We start from the raw sequence: 23,951 nt of genomic DNA on the forward strand, positions 1-23,951 counted from the left end.
AGAGTCCAGTAGAGTCCAGTAGAGTCAGTTGGAGTCCAGTAGAGACAAGTAGAGTCCAGAAGAGACAAGTAGAGACAGCTGGAGTCCACTAGAGACAGTTAAAGGTCCAGTACAGTCAGTTAGAGTCCAGTAGAGTTAGTTAGAGTCCAATAGAGATGAGTAGAGTAAGTTAGAGACAAGTAAAGTCAGTTAGAGTCCAGTAGAGTCTGTTGGAGTCCAGTAGAGACAGTTAAGAGTCCAGTACAGTCAGTTAGAGTCCAGTACAGTCAGTTAGAGTCCAGTACAGTCAAGTAGAGTCCAGTAGAGACGAGTAGAGTAAGTTAGAGACAAGTAAAGTCCGTTAGAGTCCAGTACAGTCAAGTAGAGTCCAGTAGAGACGAGTAGAGACAGTTGGAGTCATATCAGGACTTCCTGTGATGATCTGTGACGTCACAACGAAGCGACATTGTCACATGTTTAGTGTCAAATGGCGGTTCAGTGTTTTCTAAACATGTTATTGGCTCTTATGGATCATGTGACTCTACAACAACATTTCCCACCATGTGACACTCGACTCCGACTGTTGTTGTTGTTTTTTTAACCTTCAAACTCCCTGTGTGGAGGGAGCGTTTGTTTGGACGAGCCTGGCGCGGCAGACGGGCGGAGTTTAGCACCAGGACAGCTGGAGGAGGAGGAGGAGGCGGAGCTTGTAGATACAGTACACACAACAAAAAGAGTTGGATATCCGGCGCCTTCGTTTAGTGTTAGAATAAGCAGCAGTTAACGAGTCGTTATAGGTGCACTTTACTTTGAAAAACAAAAAAACAAAAACACAAAACCACGTCTGGGTTTATTGCTAAAGTCCAAACATCCACCTGTTTCCTCTGCTGGTTCAGCTCAGTAGCGTCTCATGGTTCAGATTGTCAGATTCATTCAAATGTTGCTGCTCTCAAAGTTTCACATCTTATTTCATTTTTTAAAAAACAGGTCCAAAGTCCAAAAAAAGAGCGACTTACATTCGATTATTGATCAGCCGATCGGGGGCGGAGCTTCTTCACATGGGTTTTAAATACTGATACTGATACTGATGGATTCATATTCATATATTAAAGCGTTTTGGTCACAGTAGTCGTCACTTCATGGTTCACATCGTTCAGGAGAAGCTGCTGCAGCTCCTTAATACTGTCGCTTCACCACAATACACACAGGTGGTTGATTGACACATTGATTATCGATCAGATTGGATCTGTAACAGGTTTAATCAGGTTTCAGAGCCGGACTGAAAAATGGAAAAAGGAAATGAAGTGGTTTAAGTTTAGTGTTATTTACTTTAGATAAATACTTTCATTAAAGTTCAGGTTAGTAAAGTTAAGTTTAAAATCAGATTGTCAATAGAACTGATCCATAAATTAAAGTGGCTGTTTTTTTTTTACATGTTTCAGTCCAGGCTGGAAAAATCAATCTCCACTTATTGATTAGTGATTGGAAACTCTTCTTCTTCTTCTTCTTCACAGGTAGAAACTGTTTTTTGTTTTTTTAACACTGAATCTCCTTCTTCTCCGTTTAAATCTCTGTAGTGTTTAAAATCATTGGCCCGCCAAATGATCATCTCATAGAAACGTCAGGCTGTGGAATTTCTAAATAAAAGCTCGTGCTGGACCCTTGGACTCAGCCTTTTTTCAGACTGTTGTGCCACTTTGTTAAAGTTTAAAAAAAAAAAAAAAAAAAAATCTGGAAAGTGTTGGTGTTGCATTTAAGACTGAAGCTCAATCGACTCTTTACATTCAACAGACGACAGGTTGATGTGTCAAAGCAAAAAGACGATTAAAGGTTCTACGATGAAGAAACACCAAACTCCTCCTCCTCCTCCTCCTCTGAGACAGGAGGAGGAGGAAGAAGAGGAGGAGGAGGAGGAGGAGGAGGAGGAGGAGGAGGAGGAGGAAGGTGGAGGTTCAGGTTCTTTTTGAAAACACCTCCTCAAAGATCTCCTTAACTTTCAGGACGATAAGAAGAGATGGTCTCAGGTCCAGGTCCAGGTCCAGGTCCAGGAGGAGCAGGAGCAGGAGGAGGAGGAGGAGGAGGAGGAGGAGCAGGTCAGTAGGAGGAGATGTCTGAGGAGCTGCTGCTGTTGCTGGTCGACGTCTGCGCTCGTTTGATGTAGAGATTCAACAGCTTCATCTGTGGGAAGGAGAAACAGCACCAGAGTTAGACTCCACCCCCTTCCTGTATAGTCCCCGCCCCTTCTCCCTTGGCCCCGCCCCCTTCTTCTTTTTTCTTTTCTTTAGGATCAATACCAGAGCCCGTCTATTGACGAGCCTTGCCACTCTCCATTAGCCCCATTGTATCGAACTTGGTTGCAGTTCCACCAGAATCCCACTAGGAGTGCTCGCGGGCGAGTGCAGAATGAATGGGGCCCTATGGAGCTAGAAGGCTACATTTGTCCCTTTCACCTGGTAATAGTCAAAAAATTGCAAATATTGTTGTATTTTCTGCAAGATCAATATGGATTATAGGTTAAAAGTGAAATTGTTGAGAAGTTTTGTCCTTTTGATTTCCTACAGGTTGGGCTGTTGTTGCCCATAAAACGCTAGCATTCTGCTAATGCATGCTGATTGGTCAGTGATGGACTTGCGACTATTTACGACCAGAGATCCCACCTGATGACACAATAGCTGTAAAACGGGCGAAAAGCTGTTTTATTTCCTTCTGTAACGCTGTTATTATGCACTTTATTAACTTTTAATATTTTTTCAAGCGAGAAAGTAACTGTTTAGTCCCCCAATATGGGGTCAGTTTATCCAAATGAGGCTGTTTAGAAGTCTGCTCCGATGTTTTTGGAGAAGTGAAGCTCTACCTGTGGAGCAATGACCGGGACATCACAGCGGCAGCAGCCGGTCTGCTGACGTGCTCGGTCGGCCAGCCTCTGTCGTCGATCCCGGCGGAGAAAACGGTCGCTAATAAACTTACCCGTAGGTTTTTAGAGGTTTACCACCGGCTGGTTAAATTCTTTTTAGGAGGTAAATGTTGGTCTCATTGATGAAATCTAACAATTGTAGCAGTAGCATTAGTTTATTGTTTGAATGAAAAGTGAAGCTTCATGTGTTGGACAGAGAGCAGTGCTGCCTGGGGCTCTGTAGCCTACGTTCACCACAAATACATGAATAATGTTTTACAATGAACCGATCGTCTGCATTAAATGTTTTTATTATTATTATTATTATTATTATTATTATGTTATATAACATGGTTAGGGTCCGCGGTTCTGTAGACGGGCTGGACGGGCTGTCATCGTGCTCTGAGGTGACTCAGAAATGACCGTAAAGCAGCACCTCTTGTCTGTGACATCATCATGTTTTTTGAACAGCTTTTTAGAACAGAAAAGTGAACTTAAAAAATCAAATATTCAGCCAAGTGCATTTTATTGCTTCAGTCTTTTGATAATAATATTCAAATTACTTGACAAAAAACTATTTCCAGAGAAAAGTGGATTTTTAGGGGTGTATCCCCATTGACTCCCATTCATTCTCCACTGGCCTGCGAGCGCCCCCACATGGACAGAGACGTGTTCCCAAAACCCAGAAGTTGGACGAGAGTGGCACTTCTCCTCAATATTAGAAGTTCTCTGTCAATACCTGAGCAGCAGCAGCAGCAGAGGAAAGATCAGTGTTGAATCTAACAGCTGCTGTCGCCACCTGCTGGACGTTAATGTGTCACACACCTGTGACTCTGTGGTGCAAGGAATCATGGGAAATGGAGTTCAACATGTAGAAGCTCATCCTGTTCATCTATTGATTGATTGATTTGATGGTTTGACTTTATTCTACACATGTGTCTTTATCTGTTATAAAGTTTCATTTGAAGCTTTTTAATGTTTGACATCAAATTATTTTCCTTTTTTTATTTTTTTTATTTGCTGCTGTATAAATAATGTTTTACATGTTTTCAATGACTTTGTTGCCTATATTAGATTTGTATTTATTTAGTTTAGTTCATTTATTGTTAGTTTATTTTATTTAGTTTAGTTTAGTTAGTTTATTTTATTTAGATTAGTTCATTTATTTTATTTTATTTTCTCTAGTGTAGTAGTTTACCTTGCTGCCGGTCAGCTGGGCCAGGTAGGGCTTCAGCTCTTCTCCAATCACAGAGTAGATGGCGACGAGGCAGAAGACGCTGGCCTTCCTCACGCTGCTCTCCGTGTTGTCGTAGCCCTGAGGACGACGGTTACCAGCGGTTACCAGCGGTTACCAGCGGTTACGCCACAGAACGGGTAACAAGGTCAGAGTTTGGGGGGTCGGGGAGGGGGGGCGGCGGTCTCACCTGCAGCAGTCCGGGGATGACGTCGGGCAGCAGCTGGTGCAGCGTCTCCTTGGCGACGCGCTCGATGGCGCGGGTCTGCATCTTGATGGCGGCCAGGTTGACGGGGTAGTCGGCCGTCTGCACGATGGGACACAGAACCTTGATGCACTGGTCCGGCTGGATGGAGCCCGCCATGCTGGAGGCCGCCTCCTCCGCCGCACGCACCACCTCAGAGAGGAGAGACAGGTCAGACCAGGACTAGAACCAGGACCAGGACCAGGACCAGGACCAGGACCAGAACCAGGACCAGGACCAGGACCAGGACCAGAACCAGGACCAGGACCAGAACCAGAACCAGGACCAGGCCCAGGACCGGGACCGGGGAGCCTCACCTCCTTGTGCGAGTCCTTGTGAGCCTCCAGCGTCTTCATGATGGTGAGCTCGGCGTAGTTCTTGAAGCGGGCCGGCTGGTTCCTCAGGATCTCCTTCAGGACTCGCAGGGACAGAGCCCGGATCGTGTGCTGAGACAGAGACACAGGAGTCAGAACCAGAACCAGAACCAGAACCTGAAGCAAAGTGACCCTAACTGGCTAAGACCGACTGCATGTTAACAGTGTGAGCTAAAATATCAGGAAACTTAATCCCCAGGTTGAGTTTTCCTGACTGGTCCTTTAAAGGAGAATTCCGTCCATTTTTGACCCCTAAATCGTTGTCCTGATGGTCACCCAGTGTTGGGGGGGGCAAAAAACACGACTAAAATTGATGCAGGCAAACCGGAGTTACCATGGCTACCCGGAGCTATGGATAGCAACAACGCTAACCTATGGGGGCAATTCTTTCAACCACAACAAACACTCAGAAAACAATCAAATATCTCTGGTACATGACTGGAATCCTTAGAGACACCACTGAACTTATATAGTGTACAGTATAAACAGTATATTCTTTGTGTTTTTGCATGTAGTCACTCACCTCAGAGTCAGACAGCCGAACTCTGAAACATCCTGGAAAGACATTACTATCACAGAGAGCCTGCTCTCCCCGCCAAAGAAACAAACACTTTGTCCTTTGACCGTTTCTTTACAACAATAAACGGTCAGAGATATTATGGACATCACCACTGCACTGTTTCTACTGTACACTATATGAGTTCAGTGGTGTCTCTAAGGATTCCAGTCATGTACCAGAGATATTTGATTGTTTTCTGAGTGTTTGTTGTGGTTGAAAGAATTGCCCCCATACTTTAGCGTTGTCGCTATCCCTAGCTCCATCTAGCCATGGTGTAACTCTGGTTTGCCTGCAGCAATTTTAGTCGCGTTTTTTGCTCCCCCCAACACTGGGTGACCAACAACTATTTAGTTAGTTAGTTAGTTTCATTTATTGTCCACGGTGTGGAAATTTGTTTTTGGTCTCATAAAAACAACAAGCAGGACAACAACAACAAGAACAGCAACAACAACAACAACAACAAGGGGGTCAAAAATGACTGGAATTCTCCTTTAAGTTGCTGTGTGTGGGTCTAGAGATTGTGGGTTGTGGTTCTGGGCTCTGACAGGTCAGGTGTTGTGGTCCCAGCAGTCAGGACGCAGCGGGACAGTGTGTGTGTCTCACGTCTCGGTCCCCCAGCGTCTCCAGCAGCAGCAGCAGCGTGGTCTTGAAGTGCTCCTCCCAGACCACCAGGCTGTCCTCCCGGGCCACCTTCAGCAGCTCCAGCAGCGTGGCCCTCCGCTCCTCGGGGCCCCGGTCCAGAGCCTGGACCTGGGACAGCTCCTTCAGCAGCTCCCCCACCAGCTCCAGCTGCTCCGCCGGCCCCGCTGCAGGGACAGGGACAGGGACAGGGACACAACCAGGACCAGGACCGTCAGGTTTCTGTCTGCTATGGGGTTTTTAATGTAAACACAGTCCAGTCCAGTCTAACAAAGTCCAGTCCAGTCCGGTCTAACAAAGTCCAGTCCAGTCCAGTTTAACAAAGTCCAGTCCGGTCTAACAAAGTCCAGTCCAGTCCAGTTTAACAAAGACAAGTCCAGTCATATAAAGTCCAGTCCAGGAGGAGGCGTTACCTGGGAAACCTTTAGGACTCAGTATCTTGTTCTCCACGCTCTCCTGCCGTCGTCCTGCCAGAGGAAACAGGAAGTCATTTCACAGTAAAAACACAGCAGGACTTCAACTCAAACCCCAGGTGTGTGTGTGTGTGTGTGTGTGTGTGTGTGTGTGTGTGTGTTGGGGGGGGAATCGAACCCTGACCGTCTCTCAGCGGCTCCACTGCGTCCTCGTACAGCGCCCCCTTCAGGCCGCCTTTCTCCAGCGAGCCCACGCCGTCGCTGTAGTTGTAGGGGTTGTAGTCGCGGAGGCGCGGCGCGGCGAAGGAGCGCGGCGACGGCGTGTTGAGGAGAGACGACGTCTTGTTGTCCAGAGCCGTGCGGCCGCCGTCCACCACCTCGCCGTCTGAGGAGGCTCCGCCCCCCGGCTGAGGAACACCACACAACGAGTCAGAACCAGAGGGGCGGGGCTTATTATACTGGATTATACATTACTATTATTATATTACATGAAGACTAATATTTTTTGTATTACAAGTTTTGTCAAATTGTATGTTTAAATATATATATATAAATATAAATATGCACTAATTTGCATATATTTCCAGAACAGAAATGTGAACAATGGATAAAGCTACTTTGTTTTATTTTGTTGACATATTAGAGTCTTTAGTTTTTACAAAGGAGGATTGTGGATATCTCTTTTTATCACTCTGTAAATGAGAAAATACTGTCAGCAGCCCTAAAACATCTAATGTCTCCATGTTTTTAGTAATGAAATGTTGTATAAATGAGGCTGTGAATGATATATCAACAATCCCCTCTGTAAAAACCTTCAGAATATAGAAAGGGATCAAAGTGGAAGGTTTGGTGTCTGGAAGTGCTGCTGAAGTGGAGATTTCTAGCTCAGAGTCTGAGTCTGAAAAACTCTGAAAAAACTGAGAAAACGGCCTTTAAAGACTTGGACTGTAAAATTACAGAGATTGTTATTGTCAATCCTACTTTTAGGATTTGTTGCTATGATCCAGAGGAAATGACATCATTGTTCAGGGGAGAGAGAGCTTTCCTCACCTTGGCCTCCCCCCTCCTGAGCGGCTCCCCCAGCTCCTCCTGGCTGCGGTAGCTGTAGTTCTGGATCTCCTCGGTGACGCCTCTCAGAGAGCTGTAGATCTCCTCTGAGTTCAGGTTCTCGCTGTTGAACTCCATCAGGCTGCAGGGACACAACGGGACACAACGTGATGACATCATAGGGTCACAACGTGATGACATCATAGGGTCACAACGTGATGACATCACAGGGTCATCATCACCAGGAACGTCTGAGGAACCTTCCTGCTGATCCAGGACCACTTCAGGTTCAGGTTCAGGTTCAGAGAGACTCTGGTCCTGGATCAGCACAGACGCTCTGAGAGAGACGATGGACATGGACCAAACGCTACTTCCTGCTTTTAACAACAGATTACCCTTTCAGAATAAAAGATGCAACTTTCACTTAATGATCAGGAAGTTGATTTCAGACTCTGGGAAGTTTGGTCCATGACCAGGAAGACAGACACCATCCAGTCCAGTCCAGTCCAGTTTAATCTAGTCCGGTCCATTAAAGTCCAGTCCAGTCTATAAAAGTCAGGTCTGGTCTAATAAAGTCTGGTCCAGTCTATTAAAGTCCGGTCTGGTCTAATAAAGTTTGGTCCGGTCTAATAAAGTTCGGTCCAGTCCAGTCTAGCAAAGTCCAGTCCAGTCTAATAAAGTCCAGTCTGGTCCGGTCCAGTCTATTAAAGTCCAGTCTGGTCCAGTCTGGTCCAGTCCGGTGCGGTCCAGTCCAGTCCGGTGCGGTGCGGTGCGGTGCGGTCCAGTCCGGTGCGGTGCGGTGCACGGCCTGCATGCTGCCAGACGGACACAGGTGGAGGCGGCAGGTGAGAGAAGCGGTGACGCAGGTGAACAGAGTCTTAGCTGCAGCAGATGGAGGCAACACACAACAGGTGAGTCACAGGTGGGAGGGGTTTCACAGCACGACCAGGTGACAGGCTCCGCCCCCTGTGACATCACACTCCTCCCCACGCGTCGGCCATCTTTTATATAAAGACTCTGTTACTGTGATCGAATCTGATTCTTCTGAACAAACGACTGTGAAACCCCCGCGGAGGGAAGGGGAGGGGGAGGAGGAGGAGGGAGGGGGGAGGAACAAAGGGGGCGGGGTTACCTGGGTGAGAAAGCTCGCCGCAGGACCTTGAGGGAGGAGTGGGCAGTGGGCGGAGCAAGAGGAAGAGGGGAGGGGAAACCCCACAGACGACTGCAACCAGGGGGGAGGAGAGGAGGGGAGGGGGATCAATCAATCAATCAATCAATAACGATCCATTAAAGGGATATGCCAACTTTTTTTTTTTTCGTGTCTTGCCTCACTCCCGAGTCCATGACAAGCAGATAGACACCATCCTTTCGACTGTGCGTGCAGTAACAAGGGAGCTAGAGCCGTATCGCCCGTAATTAGCTTAGCTTGCCTCCACCTAAAGTCGCTAATTATCTTAGCTCAAACGCTGGAAGTGTATAGGTAGTGTTAGCCTGCCTCCACCTAAAGTCGCTAATTAGCTTAGCTCAAACGCTGGAAGTGTATAGGTAGTGTTAGCCTGCCTCCACCTAAAGTCATCAGAGAAACTCTTCAGCAACTCTAAACGGAAACCGGCGGGCCGATCTTTGTCTCAGAGCTGACAAAACTCTCCGGTAAGGCATCTTGAGCGGTCAAATGCCGCTAACGGGACGAGAACGGTCAAAACGGAGGGTTCAAACAAAGACGGTTTATTTTGGTTCAAGCTAGCTACATCGAGGGTAGGTTAGCTTCCTATTTCAAAGTAAAAGCACAAATTCTATCGTCATGGTTTTCTGTATGTAAAGGGCAACGGGTGTTTTATTTTGTGAAAGTAGCCAGAAGTGCGTTGGTCACAACGGCTAGCTTGAGTAGTGCCGAATTTGTCCGAACAAAATTGTAAACAGCTGGTATTTAGACATATTAACGACACACTGCTGATCTAAACGGCTACTTTCTCGCCTAAACATGTTTGAAATGTTGATAAAGTGATATATTTACAGAGTTTAGAGCTAAAATGAAATCAGCTTCTGACTGCTGATTTCAGGCATGCTAACACTACCTATTGAGAGTGAGGAGTTGTCATCACAGCTCAGAGCCCCACCCCCCTTCTCCGCCATGATGGAAGGATTCCGGCGGCATAAGCCTTACTAGTCTATAGTCTAGTCTAAAACAAAATTACTGTTTTACAATGCCTGGAAATCACTGCTGTGTTAAAAACTGCTCCAGTGATGTACTTTCTCCTTATTCTTTTTTGTAATTTGTTGATCTGTTGATCTGTTGGTGCAAAAAAGAGCTAGAATTTAGTCGCGTCTCTGTGATGTTCTGATGATGTTGCCCCTGGCAACCGATAGCGTCTCCTTCCATCATGGCCGACCGGCTCAAACCCCGCCCAGATCAGACCAAATCGGCACGTGACTCCTCACTCTCAATACACTTCCAGTGTTTGAGCTAAGCTAATTAGTGACTTTAGGTGGAGTCAGGCTAACGCCTAAATTCCACTGATGCGGAACGGCTGCAGATCTGCTCCGGTACGGCGGCGGAGCCGTTACGTATTAATTATAATCACCGTGTGAGCGTCCACCGACTCCGGGTCCGCTGCGTCGTGGGTCTGGAACGGCACCGGCATCCGGCAGCCCTCGCAAAACACTTTAGGTGGAGGCAGGCTAACACTACCTATACACTTCCAGTGTTTGAGCTAAGCTAATTACGGGCGATACGGCTCTATCTCCCTCGTTACTGCACGCGCAGTCGAAAGGATGGTGTCTATCTGCTGGTCATGGACTCGGGAGTGAGGCAAGACAGGAAAAAAAATGTTGGCGTATCACTTTAAGGAGTAACCATGACGACATCACACAGTAAAACGAGTAGTTCAAGGTGCTGCATAAAAACCAGACGATGGTCACCCATGCAGCAGCAGCAGGTGTCTGTGCTACAGGAGTGGGCGTGGCTAGTAGCCAGTGGGCGTGGCTAGTAGCCAGTGGGCGTGGCCAGAGCAGCCTACCTGGGGGACAGGCCTCCGTGGGAGCAGTTGGTGGGGGAGGTGAGGGGGCTGCTGCGGCTGCTGGGCTGGCGGGGAGGAGTCCGGGCAGACGAGTTACTGGGAGACGCCTGGAGACACAAACCCATCCATCAACATGTTTGATTATTGATTACTGATCATCACTAAAACATTATTCATACCCCTGTCGAATTTCTTAATATATTCTGTTACAGATTAATATTATAACGAAAATGATTGATACCTCAGTGATACTAAGACAAAAGGCCGCAGGATGTTGGAACAAACCGTCCTCTTTAAGGGTTTAAAGCATTGAAAACTATTTTCAATATTTCTGAGGGTTTTTTTTTTTACCAGTTTTCTGACTATAAACGTTGACTTGTTGTGACATTTCAGTCATTTTCACGTCAACGCTCAGTGAGGACGTTGTAATAACAGAAAGGAAGGAAAAGGAAACAAAAAGGTGCAAAGTGTCATCAACAGCATTCCCACTCTTATCTTGGAATCATTTTCCAGGACTTTTCCAAGATGTTACAGTATAAAAAAATAATCGTTTCAAAGATGAATCGAGATTCTTAGTTGGACGATTCTGAATCGATGCAGTTATGTCAGAGAATCGATACTTAAATTCTAATAATTCATTCAAGTTTGATGTTGTTCACATACAGAGACAGTTATTAGTTTGATTTTAAAGCGCAGGGGTTTTCCTGCATAGGGAAAAATTGGTCAACCATCTTCCAGGTTTTCCAGGATGAGTGGGAACCCTGATCAAGAAGTACCAGTGTGTGTGTGTGTGTGTGTGTGTGTGTGTGTGTTACCATGACGATGTTGGCGCTGGCGTTCCTCAGGTGGTTGTGCAGCAGCTTGGTGGTCCCGTCCTGGAAGGTTTTGGGCAGCGCTCCGAGCAGCATGGTGAACTCAGGTGTGTTCAGCTCGAACAGCGCGATCAGCACCACCTGGGCCGCCTGCGCACACACACACACACACACACACACACACACACACACACACAGAGGTCACTTCTCTTTCCTGCTTCTTCCTGTCGCCACTCGTCCGTCTCTCTGAGCTGTAAATAAAAACATCGTCTCCTCCTCCTCCTGTTGTTGTTGTTCTTGTTAATGAACAGAAGGCGTCAGATTTTCTGAGCCGGAACCTGAAGGCAACACTGAGGTTAATGGTTAAACAGCAGCAACCATGCAGCAGGTTTCGTCCAATCAGACGTGAGCAGTCAGTGAAGCAGACCAGAGAGCCGTTTCCTGTCTCGGGCCCTTTCAGATTAAAGTTAAAAGTCAGTAAAGAATCATGCAGAACATTCTGGAGAAGAAACAACGACATTTGAACGAGCAGTTAACAACTGAAGCTGCGTTCACACGGCAACACTTTAAACTGTTGTGCTTTGGGCTGTGTTTTATTTTGAAATACCTTTTTTTTTTTTTATTGGGATTGTTCTTCATTTTGAAATGTCTTTGGGCTGTGTTTTATTTTGAAATACCTTTTTTTTTTTTTACTGGGATTGTTCTTCATTTTGAAATGTCTTTGGGCTGTGTTTTATTTTGAAATACCTTTTTTTTTTTAAACTGGGATTGTACTTTATTTTGAAATGTCTTTGGGCTGTTTTTTATTTTGAAATACCTTTTTTTTTTTAATAACACTGGGATTGTGCTTTATTTTGAAATCTCTTAGGGCGGTGTTTTATTTTGAAATAGCTATATTTCTTGTGTGTCATGGTGTGGACGCAGCCTCAGCCTGTTGACAACATGTGGAACGTGGAACAGCATGAGTTAGTGATGTCAGCGGCCGTCCAGCAGCTGCTCATGCCGTCTGTCTACCTGTTTACACCTGTCCTCCAGGTTGCCCTCCCCGGGCAGCGCGGCCACGGTGGGGGGTCGCCCCCACAGCTCCTCCCCCGCCCAGGTGTGGAGCGTCTGGCGCCGAGAGAGCAGGTGAGTGGAGGAAACAACTCAAACAACACAAACAGGAAGCCACAAGGACAAGGAAACAGGAAGCGGGCGAGGCTGCTCCTACCTTGCGGACGTCGGAGCTCTTGGGCTCGGTTGTCCAGGTGATGATGCGTGAGACGGCGAGGCGCGTTTCGCTGGAGTTGACGAAGTCGGCCGGGTCCATCTGCCGCGCCAGCGCCTCGATGTAGCGCAGGATGGCCACCTTCACCTTCAGGTTGGGCGTCTGCGTCTGGTCCACGATGAAACGCATCAGGATGTTGAACTGCTGCTCGTACGGGAACGAGTCTCTGCAGAGGGACGGACAGGGACAGTCAGCTGCGTCCAGATGTGTCCATTTAGAAAACGGTGCGTAGGAAAGATCACTACAGGTGGTGTACGGAGGAAACGCGTGCACACAAAACCTTTCAGATTTATACGGACGCACATCCTCCGCCTGTTTCCTTTTATGAATCACAATCAAGTCTAAAGTTGGCGCTTTGCCCCGCCCACATGGTAATAATAATAATAATACATTTTATTTAGAAAGCGCCTTTCACGCCACTCAAGGACACTTTACAGCAGTTAAAATCATCAAGCACCAAAACACAGAATAAATCATCAATAAACAACACCAAAACACAAGAGCACAGAATAAACAACATTAAAAACATCAGTAAGAATGAATAATGAAAAGAACAAACAATAAAACTGTGCAGAATACAAGGGAAATGTTAGGGTGAGGGGTGGTGAAGTGGATAAGCAATTTGGTGGGTTTTGAGTTTTGTTTTGAAAAGAGGGAGAGAGTCAATGTGCCTATATAAGGGGAACGCTGTTGATGAATATTCATTCAGACCAAATCCAAGACAGGAAAAGAGCCAAGAAAACAAATGTGAATGTATTTTATACTAATATGTACAGGTGCATCTCAATAAATTAGAATATCATGGAAAAGTCTATTTGCAGTAGTCCTTTCTTGAACAAATCTGTTCTCTCCCTCTATCTTTCCTTCCCTTTTCCCTTCCTTCTTTCCACAATCCTTTTTGCCTCCCTCCCTTCCTTCCTTCCTTCCTTCCCTTTGTCCTTACTTCTTCCTTCTTTTTTGACCCAATCTGTTCCCTCCTATCTTTCCTCCCATCGTTCCCTTTGTCCTTCCTACCTTCCTTCCTTCTTTCCTTTTGTCCTTCCTTCCTTCCTTTCATCTATCCCTTCGTCCTTCCTTACTAACTTCCTTCATTCCTTCCTTGACCCAGGAGGGTTAAATGAATAAATACATGAAATGTTTCAACATCTGTGTGTAATGGATCTATATGATGTGTTAGTTTCACTTTTAGAACTGAATGACTGACATAAATAAACTTTTCCTGTCGGGGTTCTCCAGATTTGCACATTCCCCCGTTCCAGTTTCTTTTCTATAAATCCCAAGCGCTGCTTCCAGCCGGCGCACAGCACAGCGTGTAGAAACTGACCTGGTGACGTCCAGCGCCTTCTGCACCTTGGCCTGCACCGAGCCCAGCAGGTCAGCACCCATCTTCTTCAGCAGCTGGGTGAGGAGGACGAAGAGCCAGTCCTGCAGCTCGTCTCTGTGCAGGACGATGAAGTCCACCAGCGTCTCCAGGAACATGCTGAACACCTGAGAGAGACAGAGACACAGTGATGCATGATGGGAAACGGAGCGGCGAGGAGATGAAGCAGCTGCAGACTGACGCTGAGGGACACTTACTCTCTGGAGGAGTGTGTGTGTGTGTGTTAGGTCCACAGCAGCGACGAGCATGCAACAGAAAACACACACTGTTAGCTTGTCCTGCAGTTAGTGCACGCACGCACACATACATACACACACAGACACACACGCACAAACGAAACCAGTCGTTGTCTCACCTTGCTGTGTGGGTCTGCGAACATCCTGGTGAAGATCTCACACAGCCTCTTCAGCTCCACGCGGCTGTCAGAGACACACACCACCGTTACTGACTTGTGTACATTGTGTTTTATAGTGTTTCATGTATTTTACTGGTCGCAATTATAGAATAAGAGTGTGTGTTTTATTTAAAGTGGAGCTGAGTGTGTGTGAATATACACTGAGTTCTTTAACTGTTGCACAAGCAAATCTCATCTTGTCTCTGTACAATTAAAACAAAGACCTGTTTAAGGAAAAACAAAGAAAAAATGCCTTTAATTAATCTGGCATTGTCACAATACCAGATTAATTAAAGGCATTTTTATTAACTCAAGAAAGTGCCTTGGAGTTTGTCTTTTTTTGTTTTTCCACATTCCTTGGATCCCTCTCCAAAGAGCACCTCTGGTTTTTGAGAGAGAAGTCCATGAAGCGCTCCTCGTTTTGAACATTTTTTAAAGAGCTGTTTAACTGTGAAAACAGCTCAGACCTGTTAGAGACCAACAGGTAAAACATTCAAATTCATTTATTCAAAGTTAAATTATAAACTTTATTGATTATCCATCTGATTATCTGTCCTGCTGCAAGCGCACAATTTATATAATATATAGAATGTATAATGACCTCCATAGACTGTAATATAAAGTGTATAATCTATATAACAGCGGTACTCAATAGGCGGCCCGCGGGCCGCATCCGGCCCGCCGAACCTTCCAATCAGGCTCGCGACTGAGTTCTACTAGTTTACATATTACTGTATACTGTATTTCTCGGGCTCCGTGCGCCTGTAAGTCAAAGCGCTGGGACATGGAAACACCCGTGCAGCGTTTGTGTGTGCCTGTGAGGCCCTGCACTGGGATACAGAAACGCTGGCGAACTCAAATCACCATGCGCGTGTGTTTGGGGAGCGGGCTGGACTGCAGGGTTTTCCCTGCCTGTCTGCAGAGACCGTGGGTGATTTTGACCACCGTCTTGGTTCAACTGTGTGTGCATCATACATGGGGGGCCGTTCAGATGAAGCGTCTTTTGCGCGAGCTCAAACCCATTCAATGTAGCCGCGCGTCATGCACGCTCACAACTCAAAAGCCGTAGCCGCGCACATTTGATGAGACGCAATTGTTTTTCCGTGCACGTCTGCGGCGCACAGCTGCACGACCTGCTTCTCCCCCGCTGTTGTGTCCCGGTTCCATCGGCCTGTGTCTCCTACTGTTTCCCACTGAGCTCTGCCTCGTTTGAAAGGTGAAGGAAGCCCGTGTGTGGAAAGACGTCGCCTCCGAGATGTAGAATGTGTGTTATAGAAGAGAAACACACATTTCAGGACCAATGACTTGTATCCTCAGAACAGAGTCAGACATGTCCTGTGATGGTCAGGTCATATTTAAGTTGAAAATCACAGGGCATGTCTCAGGATACAAGTCAGCAGTGTAAAGCTCCAGATATGTAAATGATGATATGATAATGTCAAGACATTTACAAAACACCGTGAAGTGTATAAATAAAAATTATGTGCTTACAAGTAAAATAAAAATATTTAAATTATTAGACGAAAAAGGTGAATTTAATTTTAATCTAGGCCTATTTGAAAAATTTCTGATCCATCTGTCAAAGTAAAGGTGACTTTGAACGGCGGCGCTTTTATCGCTGATTCTTAGATGAAACTCAGCTCGTCACCTGCTCCCGACCAGGTGACGAGCTGAGCATCAGTTACCATGGTGATGTAGCCGGCTCCAGCCCCCAGGCGAGCTGACCCACCTGAGCATCCTCTGGCTCTTGAGCAGGTTCTGCAGGCCCAGCAGCCCCTCCTTCCTCTCAGACCAGTTGGCGCTGGCGCAGTGGTTCAGCACCTCGGCCACGTCCTCCGTCTGGCGCAGGAAGTGCGGCGCCATGCCGCCGTTCCTGGAGCTGTAGGAGCGCTCCGAGCAGGCGCTGGACGCGTCGCTGTTGGCGTCGTCGTCCGAGTACATACCTGGAGACTCGAAGCGCCGCCGCACAGGCCTCCGCTGGGGAGGGGGGGGGTAAAGGGTTAACCACTCCTCTAATGAGAGCTGCAAGTGACTAACGAGGGGGCGGAGTCATGCAGCTAAGGGGGCGGAGTCATGCAGCTAAGGGGGCGGAGTCATGCCGTCATGCAGGTGTGATGCTGCACATGCACGACGCTGAAGTTAGTTTCTGGTTCGGCTGTTACCAGGAAAATTAACTCAACGTGTGACTCTATGGAGCTATTATTGTTGCAATATTATTTGCAAATGCGTATCTCAATCTGTGTGTGCGTATTCAGATCTGTGTGTGCGTATTCAGATCTGTGTGTGTGTAATATGATCTGTGTGTGTGTATTCAGATCTGTGTGTGCGTATTCAGATCTGTGTGTGTGTATTCAGACCTGTGTGTGTGTAAAAAAAATCTGTGTCCGTATTCAGATTTGCAAGTGAAGACAAATCTGCAAGTGCATGCAAAGATCTGTGAATGTGAACACAGATCTGTAAGTGTACATAGATCTGTAAATGTGTAAACCGATCTGTAAATGCGTACATAGATCTGTAAATGTCTGTCATCACTTACAACTCAGGCAGGAGCTCTCAATTGGCTGTGTTTTTACACGTGACTTTTGCAACACTTCTGCCGCGGCAGATCTGTGATCTGCAAATGTGTAGAAATGAGATTTGTCTGTGACCTCAGTGATCCTTTGCCCTGAGCTCAGGCTCACAGGCTCACGCTGCCTGGCTGCAGTACCGCGGTCCGTGTACTAAGTATAATTCAATTACGTCGTTCACTTTGTACCATGAGAAATGTCGTTTTTACTGGGGTAAATGGTAATCGTTTAGGAGGCGATTTGTTGTGAATTAAGTATTTAATTCGTTTCGGAGTTTTTCTTCTTCTTTCTTTTAAATTGTCCGTTGCTGTAGCCATCAAAACGCGGAGCTTTACTTTGAAGGCTGGTTCCGGCTCTCGACTTCCTTTTTCAATTTTCATTGTACAAGTTGGAGAAAGGAACAAGCGGGCACTTCGGTGCGCTGAATTGCGTTGTACATCTCACGTCAATCAAACAGGAAATACCGGTAAAAACGACATTTCTCATGGTACAAAGTGAACAACGTAATTGAATTATACTTCGTACACGGACCGGGTCGGTACTGCTACTGCAGCCAGGCAGCGTGAGCCTGTGAGCCTGAGCTCAGGGCACAGGAACACTGAGGTCACAGACAAATCTCATTTCTACACATTTGCAGATCACAGATCTGCCGCGGCAGAAGTGTTGCAAAAGTCACGTGTAAAAACACAGCCAATTGAGAACTCCTGCCTGAGTTGTAAGTGATGACAGACATTTACAGATCTAAGTACGCATTTACAGATCGGTTTACACATTTACAGATCTATGTACACTTACAGATCTGTGTTCACATTCACAGATCTTTGCATGCACTTGCAGATTTGTCTTCACTTGCAAATCTGAATACAGACACAGATTTTTTTTACACACACACAGGTCTGAATACACACACACAGATCTGAATACGCACACACAGATCTGAATACACACACACAGATCATATTACACACACACAGATCTGAATACGCACACACAGATCTGAATACGCACACACAGATTGAGATACGCATTTGCAAATAATATTGCAACAATAATAGCTCCATATGACTCTTCTTGATGTAAAAACATTTGAGACATTTTAGGTAAGACATTAACTTTACCTGACACCCACTGTTGCATTTGTGAAACTTTTATTTTATTAGTGAAAATGCTAAAGGGAGATTTCACCGTTTTTTGTTTTACACCTTAGACCTCATGTGCCTTTATTGCATTTTCACAAATAGATTAAATCAGATCAGTGTTTGAATGAACGTTTAGACTCTGTAGGACGATCTAGGTATAGTGGTTTAATGTTTTTACTTATAAATAAAAGTTTCACAAATGCAACAGTGGGTGTCAGGCAAAGTTAACGTCTCATCTAAAATGTTATTACATCAAGAAGTGTCGCAAAAACCAGACAACAGTCACGTTAGGTTAATTTTCCCTTAATTGCGTCGTAACATGCGCTGAGAGGACGGCGAGCTGCTCTACCTTGTTCCTGGAGTCTCCTAACAGCTGAGGTTCACAGAGCAGGAGGACAGAGCAATAACTGATCAATCAACCAATCAATCAATCACTGTGATTTCTGCTTCTGTGATTCACTTTGATTCTCACCAGAGCGTCGGCCACCGCCGCCTCCACGTCTGTGCCCGTGTTGAGGATCCGCATGGCGTTGACGGAGGCTGAGATCCGAGCCTGATGGGCCAGCCGGTCTGAGAGGTCAGAGGTCAGAGGTCAGAGGTCAGAGGTCAGCTGTCTGTGGACATGCACTTTAAAAAACAGGAACAGGAAAGTAGGGCTGCCCCCCACCAAAGATTTTCTTGGTCGACCAGTAGTCGTCATTTATGGCGATCAGTCGACTAATCGACCTAGATAGAGAAGTGTCACGACTTCCTGTATCTGGCCCTTCAAATTAAAAGCCCTATAGCCTTTCATATACAGTTCAGTCATATTGATTTTGACTTAATTTTGACAAGACACGGCTCCAAATGTTTTTGTGTTTTTTTTCCTACGACCAATCGACCAATGAGATTTTGGTCGGCTCATGACTTTTTGGTCGGCCACTGCTTGGTCGACTATTTGGGGGGCAGCCCTACAGGAAATAAAATCAATTTTCAACATAAAATAAACATGAAAAGCTGAAAGCAGAGTCTCATTCAGAACAAACAATGAATAATCAATAATAAACAATAACCAATAATAAGAATGAAGCTGCAACAGAATCAGATGGAAACATTCTCTCTTCACAGTTTACAGCTCTTTGGTTGGTTGGTGTTGGTGTAACTGTGAAGAGCTGCAGCTCAGCGTCTCCTCCTGCAGGAGGAGGAGGAGGTGACGTCATGCAGGTGAGGAGGTGATGGGAAAATAAAATCAAACATCCGTCTGCTGAGAGCGTCTACTTCCTGTGAACACCTGGTCGTCACCTGAGTAACAGTCGGCTGACGACAGAGCGCTGGTGGAGCGGGACTGACGGCGCGTCGCTGTGGAGACAACACTGATGATGTCACCACCACACAACTACAGAGGAGGAGGAGGTGCTACACCTGAGGAGGAGGAGGAGGAGGAGGAGGAGGAGGAGGAGCTACACCTGAGGAGGAGGAGGAGGAGGAGGAGGAGGAGCTACACCTGAGGAGGAGGAGGAGGAGCTACACCTGAGGAGGAGGAGGAGGAGCTACACCTGAGGAGGAGGAGGAGGAGGAGGAGCTACACCTGAGGAGGAGGAGGAGGAGCTACACCTGAGGAGGAGGAGGAGCTACACCTGAGGAGGAGGAGGAGCTACACCTGAGGAGGAGGAGGTGCTACACCTGAGGAGAGGAGGAGGAGGAGGAGGAGGAGGAAGAGCTACACCTGAGGAGGAGGAGGAGGAGCTACACCTGAGGAGGAAGAGCTACACCTGAGGAGGAGGAGGAGGAGCTACACCTGAGGAGGAGGACCAATCACATGAGACCTGAGACTCGTTAGTGTCCGATCAGCTGATTAGTAGAAGAGAAACAGGAAGGACATGAAGACAGGTGAGAGACAGGCTACACCTGAGGACTGAGGGAGGAGGAGGGGCTGAGGAGGAGGGGGGGAGGGGGAGGAGCTGAGGGGGAGGGGCTGAGGGGGAGGGGCTGAGGGGGAGGAGCTGAGGGGGAGGGGCTGAGGGGGAGGAGCTGAGGGGGAGGCGCTGAGGAGGAGGGGGAGGGGCCGTTACTCACCCAGGGGGGAGAAACCCCGGGCCGGGCTGGTGTCACGACTGCTCTCACGACTGGTGTCACGACTGCAGCCCTGACTCATGCTGGGGCGAGGGATACGACTCCGCGCTGGAGGGGGAGACAGGGGGGAGACAGAGAGGGGGAGGAGGAGGAGAGAGAGGAGGGGAGGAGAGACAGGAGAGGAGGAGAGGAGGAGAGAGAGGAAGGAGAGAGACAAGAGGGAGAAGAGGAGAAAGAGGAGGGAGAGAGGAGAGAAAGGAGGGGAGGAGAGGAGGAGAGAGACAGGAGAAGAGGAGAGGGAGAGGAGGAAAGAGAGACAAGAGGGAGAAGAGGAGAGAGGAGAGGAGCAGAGGGAGAGAGGAGGAGAGAATCAGGAGAGGTGGAGAGAAAGAGAAGAGGAGGAGAGAGTCAGGAGAGGAGGAGAGACAGGAGAGATGGAGAGAAAGAGGAGAGGAGGAGAGAGAGAGGAGGAGAAACAGCAGTGCAGGTGAGGTTGTTAGCGTTAGCAGCGTTAGCAGCAGCAGCAGCGACACATGAAGCTCTGTAGAGAGTTAGTGACAGACTGAAGGAGGATTAGTAACTGGACTCTAGTGGGTCAGTTCTCCTCTGCAGCGGTGGCGGCCATCTTTAACCTCCCTGTTTCTGTTTTGAATCTAACTTTATCCGTCTGCCTGTCAATCAACAACACACACACACACACCTGCTCTGGAGGGGCTGGTCTCTCTGCTGCAGCCCTGACTGCGGTGACCTCGGGGGCGGGGCTTGTTGTCGCCCGTAGCCGAGGACGACGAGGAGCTGTTGGCGGCAGCGGCGGCGGTGCCCATGGTCGGTCTGGGAACTCTGCCATAGGTGGAGCTGAGGAGGCGACCAGGAGAACCTGAACGACTCCCAGCTGGAGGAGGAGACACAGAGTTAGAGGAGGAGGAGTAGGGAGGAGGAGGAGGAAGGAGGAGGAGGAGGAGGAAGGAAGAAGAGAAAGAGGAGGAAGAGGAAGAAGAGGAGGAAGGAGGAGGAGGAGGAGGAGGAAGGAGGAAGAAGAGGAGGAGACAGAGAGTTGGAGGAGGAAACAAAGGAGGAAGAAAAGGAGTAGGGAAAAGAGATAGAGGAAGAAAGAAGAAGGAGAAGGAGAAGAAGAGGAGGAGAAGAAGGAGGAGTTCCTCACGTTGAGACTGGGAGACGACCTTCCCTCGGCTCCGCCCCCTGCTGTCCGTCACCGTGGGACCGTTTCCTGCGCTCGTCCTCCGGGTTCGGACTCGACCTGAGGAAACAGAGGAGGAGGGGGGGGGGGGGGGGGGGGGGTGAGTGTGTGTGTGATACATACACACAAACACACACACACACACACACGGTGACATCATGCACCACAGTTCATCTCAGGGGGCGGGGCTCAGGCTCAGTGACATCATCAGGTGCTGTAGAGGAGGGGGAGGGCGGGGTCTGACATCATCACCGCTCCAACCAACCAGCTGCCTCGGCTCGTAACCGTGGAGACAGACAGGTGTCTGACAGGTGTCCATGCGGAGAGAGAAACGGCCCATGCACGGACACACTGAGCACAACGACACACACACACACACATCTTACCGTCTGTGTGAACAGACCAGGAGGCGTCTGACAGGAGGAGGAGGAGGAGACACAACAAGGAGGTTAGAGGAGGAGGAGGAGGAGAAAGATGAGGAAGAGGAGGAGGGGGAGGAGGAAGAGGAAGAGAAGAAAGAGAAAGAGAAAAAGGAAGAGGAGGAGGAGGAAGAGGAAGAGAAGAAAGCGAAAAAGGAAGAGGAGGAAGAGAGAAGAAGGAGAAGAAGAGGAAGAAGAAGAGAAAGAGGAGGAGGAGGAAGAGCATAAAGGGAAAGAGGAGGAGGAGGGTGAGGAAGAAGAGAGAGATAAAGAGAAAAAGGAAGAGGAGGAGGAGGAGGAGCAGAAAGAGGAGGAGGGGGAGGAGGAAGAGGAGAGAGAAAGAGAAAAAGGAAGAAGAGAAGAGCAGAAAGAGAAAGAGAAAGAGGAGGAGGGGGAGGAGGAAGAGGAGAGAGAAAGAGAAAGAGAAAAAGGAAGAAGAGGAGGAGACATGACAAGGAGGTTATAGGAGGAGGAGGAAGAGGAGGAGGAGGAGGAAGAGAAGAAAGAGAAAGAGAAAAAGGAAGAGGAGGAGGAGACATGACAAAGAGGTTATAGGAGGAGGAGGAAGAGGAGGAGGAGGAAGAGAGAAGAAGGAGAAGAAGAGGAAGAAGAAGAGAAAGAGGAGGAGGGGGAAGAGAATAAAGGTAAAGAGGAGGAGGAGGGTGAGGAAGAAGAGAGAGATAAAGAGAAAAAGGAGGAGGAGCAGAAAGAGGAGGAGGGGGAGGAGGAAGAGGAGAGAGAAAGAGAAAAAGGAAGAAGAGGAAGAGCAGAAAGAGAAAGAGAAAGAGGAGGAAGGGGAGGAGGAAGAGGAAGAGAAAGAGAAAGAGAAAGAGAAAAAGGAAGAAGAGGAGGAGACATGACAAGGAGGTTATAGGAGGAGGAGGAGGAGGAGGAGCAGGAGGAGGGGAGGAGTCTTACCCAGCGAGGCGTAGGAGCCGGGGGGGAGGGCGGAGGCGGAGCTGAAGGGGGAGGAGCAGGAGGACGGCACCGCCGGCATCCGGGTGCGTGCGGTTGCCGTGGCGGCGGCGTTGACGTCCACGTCGCTACGGGAACGCTGCAGGGAACTCTGGGAGGAAGACGACGGCGCCGGCGTCCTGGGGGCGGGGCCAGGCTTGGCTGGAGGAAAGGGGGAGGAGTCAGAGATGAAGCGAAGTGACAACATGAAATCAGACCAATGAGAAGAGGAGGAGGAGACTCACATCTGGACGAGCTGCTTCCCACCGAGCTCTTGACCGACAGAGGACGACTGAGACACACACAGACTCATCAATCAATAACAATCAATCGATCAATCACTGATCAATCAAACAGGACTCATTAGATACAGATAGGGATAGAAAGGGGGCGGGGCTTTGAACATGATGACATCACGTGATCAGCTGATCATTACATCGTTACTACGATACCATTGGCTCATGTTACATGGATCAGAAGAGATAGAGGGAGAGGAGGAGAAAGAGGAGGAAAAACAGAAAGAGGAAGAGAAAGAGGAGGAGAAAGAGAATGAGGATGAAGAGAAAGAGAAAGAGTAAGAGGAGGAGGAGGAGGAAGAACAGAAAGAGGAAGAGGAGGAGCAGGAAGAGAAAGAGGAAGAGGAGGAAGAGGAAGAGGAGGAGAGGAGAGGAGTGAGTGTGTGGGGACGGAGCCTCACTTGAGGCTCTCCTGCGAGGAGGAGGAGGAGGAGGAGGAGGAGGAGGAGGAGGAGGAGAAAGAGGAAGAGGAGGAGAGGAGAGGAGAGAGTAAAGGGGCGGAGCCTACTTGAGGCTCTCCTGTGAGGAGGAGAAAGAGGAAGAGGAGGAGGAAGAGGAGGAGGAAGAGGAGGAGGAGGAGAGGAGAGGAGAGAGTAAAGGGGCGGAGCCTACTTGAGGCTCTCCTGTGAGGAGGAGGAGGAGCGGTCGGAGGTGGGCAGTGACATCAGACTGTCTCCGCTCCTCAGGTGAGCCTGCAGAGCCTTCTGATAGGACGCCTCCAGCCCCTGGAACAGAAGCTCCGCCTCCCGGCTGAAGTGGGCGTGGAAGCTCCAGTAACACCTGCGACATTATGACATCATTAGCCACGTATTGATCGATTATCGGTTGATCGGTTGATGGGTTTTGTTGCTTCCTGTCACTTACTTCCTGGCCACGGAGCGCGCCTCGGCGTCGGCGTCGTGGATCCCTTTCTTTATGGTCTCCGTTAAAACTGAGCCGTGTCTGCAGGAGCACACGTCAAACACACCAATCAATAATCAATAATCAATAATCATTAGTTTACAGATTAAAACTCTAAACTCTTCTGTCTGGATCTTTCTTCACTGAGTTCCTGTTTGCAGATTTTCACAATA

The 23,951-nt window shown here is 48.0% G+C and overlaps 1 protein-coding gene across 1 annotated transcript in view; it reads right to left on the minus strand.

Moving 5' to 3' along the window:
* Window positions 1–247: 247 nt before the first annotated feature.
* The window catches only part of LOC311000639 (CLIP-associating protein 1-B-like), a 37,487-nt gene continuing 13,783 nt past the window's right edge, over window positions 248–23,951 (minus strand). Inside the window, exons 16-38 of the mRNA XM_083991379.1 lie at window positions 23,743–23,820; window positions 23,491–23,658; window positions 22,828–22,874; window positions 22,547–22,744; window positions 21,174–21,269; window positions 20,712–20,903; window positions 18,432–18,529; window positions 18,309–18,332; window positions 15,983–16,230; window positions 14,215–14,278; window positions 13,803–13,966; window positions 12,422–12,644; window positions 12,226–12,321; window positions 11,215–11,361; window positions 10,400–10,506; window positions 7,386–7,524; window positions 6,520–6,742; window positions 6,336–6,389; window positions 5,887–6,089; window positions 4,668–4,796; window positions 4,297–4,503; window positions 4,071–4,187; window positions 248–2,157 (exon numbers count right to left, since the gene is read on the minus strand). Of these exons, the coding sequence (XP_083847505.1) occupies window positions 2,074–2,157; window positions 4,071–4,187; window positions 4,297–4,503; window positions 4,668–4,796; window positions 5,887–6,089; window positions 6,336–6,389; window positions 6,520–6,742; window positions 7,386–7,524; window positions 10,400–10,506; window positions 11,215–11,361; window positions 12,226–12,321; window positions 12,422–12,644; window positions 13,803–13,966; window positions 14,215–14,278; window positions 15,983–16,230; window positions 18,309–18,332; window positions 18,432–18,529; window positions 20,712–20,903; window positions 21,174–21,269; window positions 22,547–22,744; window positions 22,828–22,874; window positions 23,491–23,658; window positions 23,743–23,820 (3,106 nt within the window). The 3' untranslated portion in view covers window positions 248–2,073. The remainder of the gene's footprint in view (window positions 2,158–4,070; window positions 4,188–4,296; window positions 4,504–4,667; window positions 4,797–5,886; window positions 6,090–6,335; window positions 6,390–6,519; window positions 6,743–7,385; window positions 7,525–10,399; window positions 10,507–11,214; window positions 11,362–12,225; window positions 12,322–12,421; window positions 12,645–13,802; window positions 13,967–14,214; window positions 14,279–15,982; window positions 16,231–18,308; window positions 18,333–18,431; window positions 18,530–20,711; window positions 20,904–21,173; window positions 21,270–22,546; window positions 22,745–22,827; window positions 22,875–23,490; window positions 23,659–23,742; window positions 23,821–23,951) is intronic.

The sequence above is a fragment of the Trachurus trachurus genome (assembly GCF_905171665.1).
Source record: "Trachurus trachurus genome assembly, chromosome: 2".
NCBI classification, from domain to species: domain Eukaryota; kingdom Metazoa; phylum Chordata; class Actinopteri; order Carangiformes; family Carangidae; genus Trachurus; species Trachurus trachurus.